The 12,559-nt window shown below is 50.7% G+C and overlaps 1 protein-coding gene across 3 annotated transcripts in view; it reads right to left on the bottom strand.

The window, feature by feature from the left end:
- Positions 1-12,559, bottom strand: part of RPH3AL (rabphilin 3A like (without C2 domains)) — an 86,669-nt gene that overhangs the window by 43,671 nt on the left and 30,439 nt on the right. For all 3 annotated transcript variants that reach the window (XM_059717020.1, XM_059717019.1, XM_019491944.2), the window contains exon 6: positions 4,147-4,321. In XM_059717020.1, coding sequence (XP_059573003.1) covers positions 4,147-4,321 — 175 coding nt within the window. The remainder of the gene's footprint in view (positions 1-4,146; positions 4,322-12,559) is intronic.

The following is a 12,559-nucleotide window of genomic DNA, read 5'->3' as shown; positions in this document are numbered from 1 at the left end:
AGGCATCCAGGCCCACGCATCGGGGCTCTGCTTATGAGCCGAGTACAGCTCTGTGTTCACACCACATCTTTAAAAGCACTTTGAGCGCTCTCTCCCAGAGCAATAATCCCCAGGGACCACGGGGGAGGAGAAGCGTCTTACCACAACAACAAAACCCCTCATGATACCTCATAGAAGAGGCTCAGGAAAAACATCTGCTTGGATTGAACCCACAGGGAAGGGAACATGACATACCCCAAGCAAAGTGGAGAGCTGAGTAGCCAACAAACCCCCCCAGGAGAAAGGGTCCTCCCTTCCTGGGTGCCACAGTTAGAGCCCAGGTTCATTTGCACACAGAGGAATTATCATGCCAGGATTGAGAAGGACAGGACAGATTCTTCTTGAGGGACCAGCAGGGATACAGGCAGGCGGACCTCAGGGCTGAATCTATCTGCACCCCATCGCTGCAGTGCTGGGTGCCTCACAGTCTGCAGTGGATTTAACTCCACAGCACCTATGAGAGGTAGGTTGGTGCTATGCTCCCCACTGCACAGCTGGGGGATGGAGGCACAAACAAGCTAGATGACTTGCCCACAGTCACCAAGGGAATCTGTGGCAGAGGTGAGAGGGAGGTCTCCAGACCACAATTGCTTGGACCCCCTGCAGGAGACCCTGGATCCACTCCCAGATCAGCCACAGACTCACCTCATGGCCTCCAAAAGCCATTCTCTCTCTCTGTGCCACAGAGTCAGTGGCCAACAAGGTCCCCACATAGAAAGGGGAGACACGGACACCAGGGTGGGTGGGGACTGTGTAAGGATGCAGCTGAGGCACTGTCGGCTGAAGAGGGTCCCCATACGTGCAGTCAAAACGGGCTGCATGGCTCCCAGCACAGACAGGGCAGCCTGCCAACACCCCTGGGCTGCTAAGCACTCCCCCGACTCCCCTCCAAGCAGCAAGGTAGGGCACCATCCTTACAGGCAAAGACTTCAGGAAACAAAGCTGTGCTGTCCTGACCTGCGGCTTCTCCCTGTGCCACCTGCGGAGAGATGTGCCGGTGCCTCCCCTGGCCACGAACTTGTACACTTTAATACAAGAGTTGGGAAAGCAGCGGGGAAAAATATGGCAGCGTGCAGCTCTGGCACCACACAGAGCAGCAGTTCAGGGACCGGGTTTTCCCCCAGCTGCTCTGAATTTCTCTCTGCAAGAGAAAAACACTGACCAAAGGAAATCCCTGCTGTTTATTTGCCCCCTGCTTCTAACTGGCCAGTTCCCTCCTGACCCAGTGCAAAACACCGACATGCATGCCATCACGGCTAACCAGGCCATCCTCCAGCCTCAGAAATGTGCTTGCCATTCTCCCAGTGACAATACATGTTTGTGCCTTAAATAAAAATCAAGCATTCCCATGGCAACGGCTTGTTTATTACAGGAAAAACTAAAGGCAAGAGCAAATCCCAGGGTGAGTGAGTGTGCGAGGAAAGAGGGGTGTGTAAGAAAAACAAACCCAACAACCCCCTTTTGCTGGAGAACAAGGGCTCAAGAGCTGGCACTGGGTACCAGCCCAGAGCACCACGTGCAGAGGGGTGGGATGTGAACAGCTGCTGATGTGGTACATGCACGCCCAAAGTTGCCCCTGGCAGCACAACAGTAAGGAAGGGCAGGGCTGCTATTTCCATTATAGGGGTCTCAAGGAAAGGTCTCACCGGCCACCTGTATCAGATCAGAGACTCTCCGGGCTCCCATCAGACCATCCTCCCCTTCCTTAACCCAGATCAGGGCAGGGCACTCGTGACTGACTGATCTAAGCCCTTGCTGACATTGGCAGTAGCCACAGCCACTGCCTTGCATGCTCCGCTGTGCGGGACAACTCTGGGACGCGAACATAAACAGCTGGATTCACCAACATGGGCTGTCACTTTAATTGTGCAAAATATAATGTGACAAATGCTTACCTAAACCTGACAGCCGGAATAATGAGCCCCTTCTGCTTGGCTGCCACAAACAGAGAAGAGATTTCTGCTCCCAGCCCTCTCCAAGCTGGTGGGAAGCAGCTGCCTCAACCTGAGCTGCTAAACTGAGCCACTCAAAGCAACAGGCCAATTATGCTCCCTGTGCCAGGCTGGTTTTCCTTTTAATTCCCCTTAATGCTGAGCCTGGAAGCTTGGCTTGAGCCCTGCAGCAATGAGATGGGACCCAGCATCCATCCAGCATCCCCGTACTCAACAAAAATTGTACAAAAGCCTGGAGACAAAGCCCACCTCCAAGCCTGAGAGAGCTGGAATTTGTCTGTTAAGCCAATCTTCCCCCTTACTATTGCCTAAGGTAACAAAAATCCCATAAGGAGCAGCCCTCATCCGTTCTGTCAGAAGGACAGTAATGCCATGATTCATTCCCAAGGACATCCTGCCTAATAAGGCAGCTCTACATTTTGCAGCCTGCCAGGTCCTGGCCTGCCCAGGGTCTGGCAGGTGCTACGCATGTGTTGTCACTGGGTGGAGGTCTGGCAGGGTGCGGGTAACAGAGGCCATGTCTCATGCTTTCCACTTTGATATGAGCTGAAGGTTCCCAGCCAGGTCCACACTGGCCTGTTAATGTGTTACCGATCACCTTGGCTAACCAACACCACAGACCTCAGGTCCATCTCAGGGGTGTCACTTCACGTCACCTTGGGATCAGTGCCAAGGGGATGCCGGCCACACACGCAGACTGGCAGCAGACTGATCTGTAACCTCTGCCTGGAAGGAGGCAGTGAACAGCTCACATGCAAACAACTGTCACAAGGGAAGCCGAAGGGCGTTCCCTAAATGGCTGAGAGACTTGAACGAGAAGTGATTGAGGTCAGCATCAGAGGCAAGGCTGACTGACACAGGGCACCAGCAGGATGCAAGGGATGCATGAACTGAATTTTATGGACTTTTATGAATAAGGTATGAATTTTGTGGAATTTTATGAATCCTATTTTCTAACGCAGTTGTCCTTCTGTGAAATGGGGATACAAAACTTCCCTTATCCCAGCTGTCATCTCTCCCATCTGTTTGCACTGTAAGCTCCTTGGGGCAGGGATGCATCCTGCTATTCTGTCCAGCACAAGGTGCCCTTATCTCCAGCTAGGATGTGCAAAGCTGTCCTTGTTTATGTGGGGAAGAAAAAATCCACAACTAGAGCCTATCTGCCTCAGAGCAAGGTGGGGGGAGTCTGTACCTGGTCCTCTTGGGTGGCAATTTTGTGGCAGGCAGGGCACTAGCAGGAGAGAGCTGTTTAAAGGGCAAGGATGAAAAGAACTAAATGCTCTTGTATGCAGTTTGCTCATGAGTTATGACTGGGGGCTCCCACGGAAAGCTGTCTAAAGGACAAGAGGCAGGAAGAATAGCAAGGGAAGAAAGCAGGACATAAACCTGGGCAAGGACCGTGATCATATTATTCTGCCTATAAAATGGCAGTGAGCTGTATATCTGCCAGAGCAGGGGAGAAAGGCTCTGCATTGCTTATTCCTATTAAAGGAACACTGTTATCAAGGCAGCTTTTGTGCTCTTTGGCTGGTTCCTGACTCCGCTTGCCACCTGAATGATATTTATGGGGAGCTGCTCACTCAAAACACGCTAGCCCATCTCCTCAGAGAACAGGGTCCAATTTGAACATTTCCCAGCATTGCTATGAGCATTTCAAACAGCAAGGCCCTCTCTGACACCAGCAAGAAAGACACTACTAAACTGAAGCTGTCAGAGACCAGCAGAAGGCAGGAAGCCTGGGCAAGACACTGGCTGCATCTTTTAAACAGCAAGCTCTTTGGGGCAGGGTCTCTATTCTGTATGGAGCCCGGTGTAACAATGGCAGCTGGGCAGAGATCAGCAGCACTTAGAATCACACTCACTAACAGATACCCCGGGACCATCCGCACAGAACAGGTGGGGAAACAGGAAGGGAAAAAGGTGGTCGGAAGTGACTCAAGTCTCATGGCAAGTAAGCTGCAGAACCCAAGAGCTCCCAAATCAATGCAATGACCACTAGGGAATCTTTAACCGCCCTGCCCTATTGCCCAGCCCTAACCATCCAGCCAAGCATGTTCAAGGACAGTTTCCCCCAGCTCAGGCAGTTCCCCCCAACACTTGGGGTGCTGTGAGCCCAGCATAAACAGTCAACGCAAGGAGGCCGCAGGGGACTGACCTCTCCCTCTGGCCCAGGTGTAGAACCGGTTGGTCTCGATGCCCTTCACCCCTTGCGAAGCAGGCTCTGGTTGTTGCGGCCGCAGGAACAGGTCGTTGGCTTTGCTGGAACTTTTCAAGGGCAGGATGTACTTGGGCAGCCCCTTGTAGAACCACGCGCCGGACCGCTTCCAGACCTGCTGAGGCACAGAGACATTTTTACCCATGGGAGTGACTTTACCCATAGACCCACAGGTTCCGACCATGTGTGCAGGGATCTACGTGTACCCTGAGTCAGCCATCCTAGGCTCGCTCAACCGAACCCAAGCAAGAACTGCGGTGACACAGTTCATCATCTTCTAGCTCACCATGTAATCCGAGATGCTGATCAGTTCCTTGGTGCTAGTGTCTGTGAAACCATCAGTGCCCCAGCTGCTCTTCCCCACCCCAAATCTGACTGTCCTAATTCCCAGGGAAATACCACGACCATGATGGTGGCTGGGGAAAAGTTATTTATTTATTTATTAATTATTAAATTTTCCGTAGTCCAAGCCAAATTAGCCCAAACAAATTCCAAATCCGAGAGTCGGTCCAGAATTATAAGTGGCCCTACTACCAGCAAACATCCTCCACCCCCATCTGGGGCTTTGGATGTTTCCAACACCTTTGGCAGGCATCCCACTTGCAGGCCCAAGCCCAGAGGCTTGGGGTTCAGATGCCCTGAGTTTTGCTTGCCCTCAGCCATAAGGCCCCAGGGGCAAGCAAGGGAGGAGTCTCCCATTTCTGTAAAGGGGGCTTAAAGCCAAGACCTTCGCACTCTAGCAGCTAAGTGGGAGGTTTACTACACATTTCCTTGGCAGGTACTATCCCCGTGCCAGGAGAGCAGTCTTCCCCGGTGCAGCTAGGAAGACCGCCTCCCTGACCAAGGTAATGCAATTAAAACGGCGCTGTGTAGCAGAGGGTGCACCCTTGTCTGCTTGTGGACAGGACTCCCTATGAGAGCCTCATAGTTAGCTTCCCACTGGCCAGCTTGCAGTGGGAGGATCTTGGCTACACACCGACTTTATGGAAATGGGAGACTCATCCCTAGCTTGCTCCTGCGGCCATACGGCTGAGGGCAAACGAAACTCGAGGGCATCCGAAACCCAAGCCTCCAGGCCTGGGCCTGCATGTAGGATGCCTGCCAAAGGATTTGGAAGTATCTGAAGTCCCAGGCTGGGGTGGAGGATACTTCCCGGTAGCAGGGCCACGTATGGTTCTTGAATGATTGAAACAAATATGGACCTGATCTGGCTAATTTGACCTGGGACACAAACATTTTTTCCTTAAAATAAATTCCCATGCCTCTACCTAGAAGAGTAGGCAAGGAGAGCTCCCACGATCCACCTAAACTGAGAGGGATCTCGGAGCAGCCTTCCAAACCTCAGGAAGTTCACAGGGTACTGGGCACTGCCAAAGTCTCTACGTGCTTCCCAGGGACGAAAAATCTTGCCTATGTGAGAATAATGAAAGAGTTAAGACCTGCAATAGCTAATGTTCAAACCTGACAAATTCCAGTTAGGAACAAGGCTCAGATTTAAACAGCAAAGGCAATTATGCCCAGAACAGACTACCGAGGCAGGTGGTCAACTCTCCATCTCTTGCGGCTTTCTGATCAAGGCCAAATGCTTTTGCTTTAAACGTTAGCTAAGCTTGCTGTAGGATGAACTGAGAGGCACTCTCTGGCTCGTGGCAGGCCCAGATGTTCCAGCAGGGCCTTCTGGGTTTCAAATCTATGATGAGAAGCTCTTGTGGCAAGCAATGCCACAACCTGCTTAACTTCGAGCAAACAGCCTGCTCCATCAGCTTCCAACACGCTCAAAGTTATGAATGGGCTAAAGCGTGTTCCTGAATCAGGTCATTAATTATGTTTCTCTTTGCTTTTGAGAGAACCAGGGAACCACACTGTTGTCTCCAGAACCAAGGGGGCAGAAGCTACAATATTTCTGCAGCAGTAACAATGGGCTTATGAGATGCTGGCTTGAAATTCATCTTGCAGAGAGATTCAAGCTGAGACAGACAATTTAGCAAGTGCGCTCAGAGCTACAAGAACAAAAAGACATGCAGCAGGAAACCAAACGAGAGCTATAAATTGTAGCACCTCCTGTAAGAATACCCAGCACTCGCTAATTTAGTTTTTAATGCCAACATTGAGATGAAGAAACCCTATTAAATACATTTAATACAACGCTTGGTATGAGGCAGAGGAAGAGGAATGGAGGAGAAAGGATAAGACTGCAGACATTAAAAAATAATATTGAAAAACCCAATTTCATTTGTGCCTTCCAGCAACCTAATAATGAACTAATGAGACACCTTGTTCAAGAGTAAGTTAATACATTAAAACAGATAACATTTCTTAACTATCTCATGCAGTGGGCGCAAGTCCTACAGTCCCGCTCGGAGTCAGGGTGATTGAAAGAGAATCGCCGCTTTGCGATTAGGAACATTTTTTTACCCCGAGCTCTCCAAGCACTTTGGAGATGTGGTTATCAGCATGCACATAAGCACAATTGTAGACATAATTAATTGCGGCAGGGATTTTGCAACTTGCATTTGAACTACAGGGCATCATCAAACACTGCCTGAAATATTGGATGATGATAACATCTGGCTCTAATAAAGGGCTTTTCTGACGTAGAGGCCACAAAGCACAGTGCAGAGGGGAGGAGGCATCATCACCTCCCCCATTATACAGGTGAAGTACCCAGGGACACGGAGAAGGGGTTTACCCCAAACCAGGCAGCAGGGAGAACAGCACCCAGGTCTCCGGGCTCACAGTCCACAGCCCTCTTTGCTGCCTGTCAGGATCAGCACTGTACTAGGTCAGCCCCTGGGGGAGCTGAGACCCCCACTGGCTTTTTATTAAGCCAGTTACTCCAGACTCTAACATGTGCTAATGTGAGAATGCTTCATGGCTGAATAGGAACCATGAGCAGCAACAGCAGCCTCCAGCAACTGCCCCAGAAACCCACTTCTGCAGCCCCATCTCTTGGCTACTTGCAAGGATGATGTTCAGGTGCAAGGGAAACAAGGGCCGTGCAGACACAGCCCCCAGCCGAGGGCAGAGTCTGCCTAATAACAATCTCATCCCATTAATTAGCGCCACACTTAAGGACTTGTGAGCTGAAATGTAACGGGTCACATGCGTGTGTCAGCTGGGGGCAGACGGAGCTCATTGTGCATGCACTGCAATCAGGACTGACTGCAGAGCACCAAGACAAACAAAAGCACACCTACCAGGAGCGGGGGTGAGGGTTTTGCTCTGAGGCATCTCCTGGTTTTTGCCTGTTCCTTTAGACTGGCCCCCACAGATGGCCACGTGACCCCAGCAGAGGCACTGGGACTTTGCGTGGCCTGACTCAAGCTGTGTGAACTTTCAGGCTGGCAGTACACGGTGCTCCCTTGCTGTAATTGAAGGGGATGGATGTGCTCTCTCTCTTTATTCAGCTTCCTCTGAACAGACCTCACAATGTCTGCATTCAAACAGGAAACACCAAAGGACCCAGCGCCTCCAGGCAAGGTACAAGTCCAAGGGCACAGCAACAAAAACACACATGCAAACAGGAGCACAAAACCTGGGTGATACGCAGGTTTTGTCCTGCCAAAACTGGATCTGTTTGCGAACGGATGTGGGATGGCCTGCCTACTGAAGATACAGCTGCGCCACAATAAATGGTCATGTACGTGCAAACACCTTTTACTGGTGCTTATAACTAGGTCGCCATATAACATACTATACAAAAACCTGCATTTAGACCAGCCTTAATCAAGGCAAGAGAATTTGCACAGCATTGAACTCAGCACACTTGCTCCCATGGGATATGCGTCCCATGTCTGAAACGACATGGTTTATATTCTTTTTTAACCTAGGTGCACAAAGTGTAGCTTCAGCGCCCAAGAAGCAAACTGAATCCACTGACATCACTGGCGATCGTGCTCCAGGAGAACAAACAGCACGACTCCTTACTGACTTTAGATTAATAAAGCAGATCTATAAAAGTGCTGTAAAGATAAAACTCTTCTTTAAAAACAGAGATGCGTTCTTTCCAAGCAAAGCTGTGCTTGCCCCTGCTCTGTGCGAACCACTGGCCCCTACGATTTTGTTGTAGAGCTTCTTATCCAGATGGGTGGGTAGCACAACCATTCAACAAGTAGCGCCACCTCACTCTACAGCATTTGTCACCCACTGATGCCCAGTGCATGTATCCCTGCAGGTACAGAGAAGTGCTGGCCCCCCAGAGAGATGCAAAACACTTTCAACCAACAATCAGACGGTCAAAGGACAATATGTGAGGATAGGGTCATTCAGACAGCCCAGATATATTACTATGATGACACGGACCACAGAATACCTGTCTGCTTGTTGGCTCTTGGAGAAGCCGTGCACCAAGAAAGACCTCACCAAGGCTACAGACCAAGCCATCAACCGCAGCCAGCGCTGGAAAGATGTCTACCTGGGGTGGCAGGAAGGAGAAGATCCATTGCTCCCAAAGGACTTTGCAGAGGAAGATCGATACCATAATCCCCATTTTAAAGAGGATGACAGAGGCGCAGGGGAAAGAGGCAGCTTGGCAGAGGAACAGAACCCTGCACAAACAGGAACAGAACCCAGGTCTCCTGACTTCCAGCCCAGCATATTATCAACAAGGACACCCCAGCACAAAGCTCTCAAACGCTGCTTCCCAGACCACCATTGGCACAGGCACTAATGGCAAAGCTAGTGATACTCAGGCTTGGCTTCATTCAGTCTCACGCAGAGCTGCCACACTGGAGATGTTATTCAGCCTAAAGCCAAGGGAAGTCTCTAGGACAGCAGATGCAGCGGTTTGTCACCAAAACCAACTTAACAGCCGTCCGTGTCTGTGACAAGCCCAGAACACTCAGTGTGGTTTACAGTCCTGCTAATATTCCCATTAGGAAAGCGTTCAGCCATCATTGAAGTTACAGCAGGAGATAGTAACCAGACACTTGGGAACAAAACCTCTGTTGTATCCAGCTGAGTCAAGAACTGTTGTTTGGAAACTCAGCTGCAACGCATGTTTGGGAAGGCACGGAGAATCCCCACACCCAGGGAACGCGATCACTCCCCTTCCATGGATGCATGATGAAGTGGCCACCCCAACAGAGAGGCTTGGCTATGAACACCCACTGAAACAATGGGGTGGAGTGGAGCGTGCCCAAGGAGAAGGCTTGGCCACAGACCCTGGGCAGGGCCCTCCCCCAGCAGAGATCCCTGAAGTGGTCCTCACTTAGCTTCTACCTGCAGGCATTGAGAATGACTAACAGCATCAGGACACTATCATGAAGCTGCAAGGCTCCACTTTGCCACACGTGATTTTGTACACAGCAGTTACCCCCAGCCTGCACGCACCCAGCCCACTATTGCCTCCTCCTTCTCTGCCCCGGTTGAGCTAGGGAGGAGGAGAACATCAGTCACTAGCTTCATGTGTGGAAGAAAGGATAAGGAGGCTTCAGGGCTTAGCCAAGCTGCAGCTCCCCAGAGAAAGGACACAGCCACAGTGCCAAGGGCCACAGTGCAAAGCTTTGCAGCTAAGGCTGCAGCAAGGGAAGGTCACTAGTGTAGTGTAGCTGGAAGATGCTCTGCCCACAGCTGTGGGCGCAGGAGTTGGTTGAGAGCAGCTCTGGATGGAAAGCAATGCTTTCTGCTACAGCACGTTGCCTCCTTCAGGTAAATTATACCATATGCACAGAGGGAACCCTCTTAGGACCAGGGTACAAACAAGTACCACTGGACAGGAGCCAGCCACAGCCTGGCTCTATGGTAGTGCTGACATCAACTCCGCCAGACATCTCAGTGCTGGTCACAGATAGGGAAACAGAGGCCACATGTCTCATAGCCAGAGCCACTCTTTGCAGATGAAGGCCCCACACAAACACCAGGCCTTGTCTGAATTATACTGGAATCACATCAATTATTAATGCCTGTTTGCCGAATGTGCTGAACACTCTCCTTCCAATCAAACCCAAGAGCAAGGCCCTGGCACCATCCCCTCCACCAGCAAGGAAGACTAAGCAAGTGCTCCCTTGTCTCATTATTTGCATTCATCTGCTTTTCCATAGCGCGGAGATTTCCAATTACATTATTTACACCAATCTGTCCTCACTCCTACATTCAGCATTCAAGTACGGAGGAAATTAAAAGGCAGTGAAGCTGCTGTGCTGGGCACCGCTTACTGAATAGCAAAATCTATTGCACCGCTGACCCGAACATTTTCTACATCGCAACTACTGCCAGTCTTCAATTACTCGTTGCTGCCTCCCTCAATCAGGCCTCCTTTATATTTGTGGGTCTATTCTGGAGGATGCTATTTTGATCCTATACATTCACCACCAACCCCAAAAATAATATCTTTGCTATTGAGGAGCTCTTTGCAACGCAACCAGGTGCACGGCGTTTGGATGGGTTCCAAGCGCCCAAAAATACCATGGCCCCCTCCAACAGCAGGTGGTTTGCCAACAAAAAAAATGCCCACCCAGGAAGGCACAGCCCTTGGCTCTGCTGGTTTAGACCAAGGAAGGGTGCACAAGGTTGGGGTGAGTGAAAGCCTCCAGTCCCTGAAGGCAGCAATCTGCCCCCCTACGCAGGGGTTACTATAATAAACCATGAAATGCAGCTAGCCTTGAAAATGCCATTTAGTGAAAGGGAAGGGGAAAGAATGGGACAGGGGTGATGAGGGCACAAGGGAGCTTTTGTTTGGTTTGCAATGGCATTTGTTCTCCCTGGGTTTTCTTGTTTTTTTAAAAAAAAAGGAAAAGAGGAACAAAGTTATATCCCCTCCCCCCCATCACTTAAAATGTTTTCATTATCGTTATAAATTTGGATGTGCCAATTCAGATGTAAATGCGCGTGGATGCTTCCAAGAAGGATTTTAATTATGATGATAGCATCACTAATTATGGATATAAAAAATATACAATAAGTGGCGATTCTGGAAGGTGCCTGGCAGAGCCTGGCGGGATCAGTTGAAGCGAGCCAGCACACAATGGTCACACGGGCACTTGTGGAAGTAACAAGGCAGGCCACCTCTCCAGCCAACATATAAGTACGCCCACACGGATATCCCATGCCAGTTGATTAACAGCCCCGGCTCTTTCTGGCGGGCACTTATGAAGCTGCAAGTAGGTGGAACAACAGGATCCAGGGAGCTTGTGCCACACGGTGACAGAGCCTCCAGACTGCCATCAGGTCCATGCTGGGGAAACAGGCCTGCTGCCGTATGTGCCTGCTAGGAGCCCATTAGAGAGATCCCAGGCTTATTCCACTGATTGCCATCACAGGAGACCCCACTTGTTCCACTGCTGGCAGCTCAGATCTGCCAGGTCAACAGCTCTGTTTCTGCAGGGCACCGACACTGATGTGAGCAGCTTATTGCTTTATCAGCCTCCACCAGGTTAGCGACTATCTATGTTACAACGTCCTCCTTCCTCCCCCCGCCACCAATCAGACCAGGCTTGGGGGAGATGGCTGGATTTCCCACTAATGCAGAAAAAGGAGTGGGTTAGGCTGGCTCAGCCCATCAGCCTACCATGCTCAGTCTCCCGCCTGGTGAAGCTCTGGGTGTAAAGCCAGGGAAGGCACCGCACCAGTTCTGCAACGCTGCACAAAGGAGGAGGAGGCAAGATTTGCTTTGGAGCATGAGATTGGATTTGCCTTTATCTTGGTCCGCCTAGCTAGAGCTACCATGCTGGGCTCCAAACATGATCTGCGTTTTTCTTTAAATCCAGCTGTAGCCTTAAACGCTTCTGCTTGGAAAGCCTGCAGGGCACCTAGGAAAAGCGGCAGTGCCACTTACACATGTGGCTAAGCTCCAGTAAACAGCTTAGTGGGGGCAAGGCTGCTTATGCCTCCATGCATGTCACAGAAAGAGACACCAGCACCTTCCTGAGAGTGACGGGTGCAAAGGGGACTTCAGAACAAATCCTTTGCGGGAAGCTGCCTCTGGTTTCCCAGGCTGTGCCATTGCTCAGCACCACCTCCCATGCCCTCACAGTGGCTGGTTCTGCATTGGGATGGGGACTGTCATAGTGCGTGCATGTACATCTGTGCACAACACCCAGTGGCTTCAGCACTGCTAAACAGCATGTTTCACTTCTGGACGGCTGGGGCACCAGCACAAAGCCAGAGGCAGAATCCATTAATCACCTTGACTCTCTAGAAATAATACACTGTCAGAGCAACTTGCTCCTTATTGCTATGCAAAGCAGCCTTCTCACTGGAGGCTTAAGGAAGAAGAAAGCAAGGACTTCTGCATAACAGTGGTCAGGATTTCCAAAGGGGTCTCAACAGGAGTCAGCCGCCAGCTTCCTGTGGAGGTCACTGCAACCACAGCAGCCTCAGTTATTTGGGTCCTGCTTCGTGTCTTGAGGTGTTG

Source organism: Alligator mississippiensis, chromosome 14 (assembly GCF_030867095.1).
Source record: "Alligator mississippiensis isolate rAllMis1 chromosome 14, rAllMis1, whole genome shotgun sequence".
Lineage (NCBI taxonomy): Eukaryota > Metazoa > Chordata > Crocodylia > Alligatoridae > Alligator > Alligator mississippiensis.
This window is presented reverse-complemented; position numbering and strand designations above follow the sequence as displayed.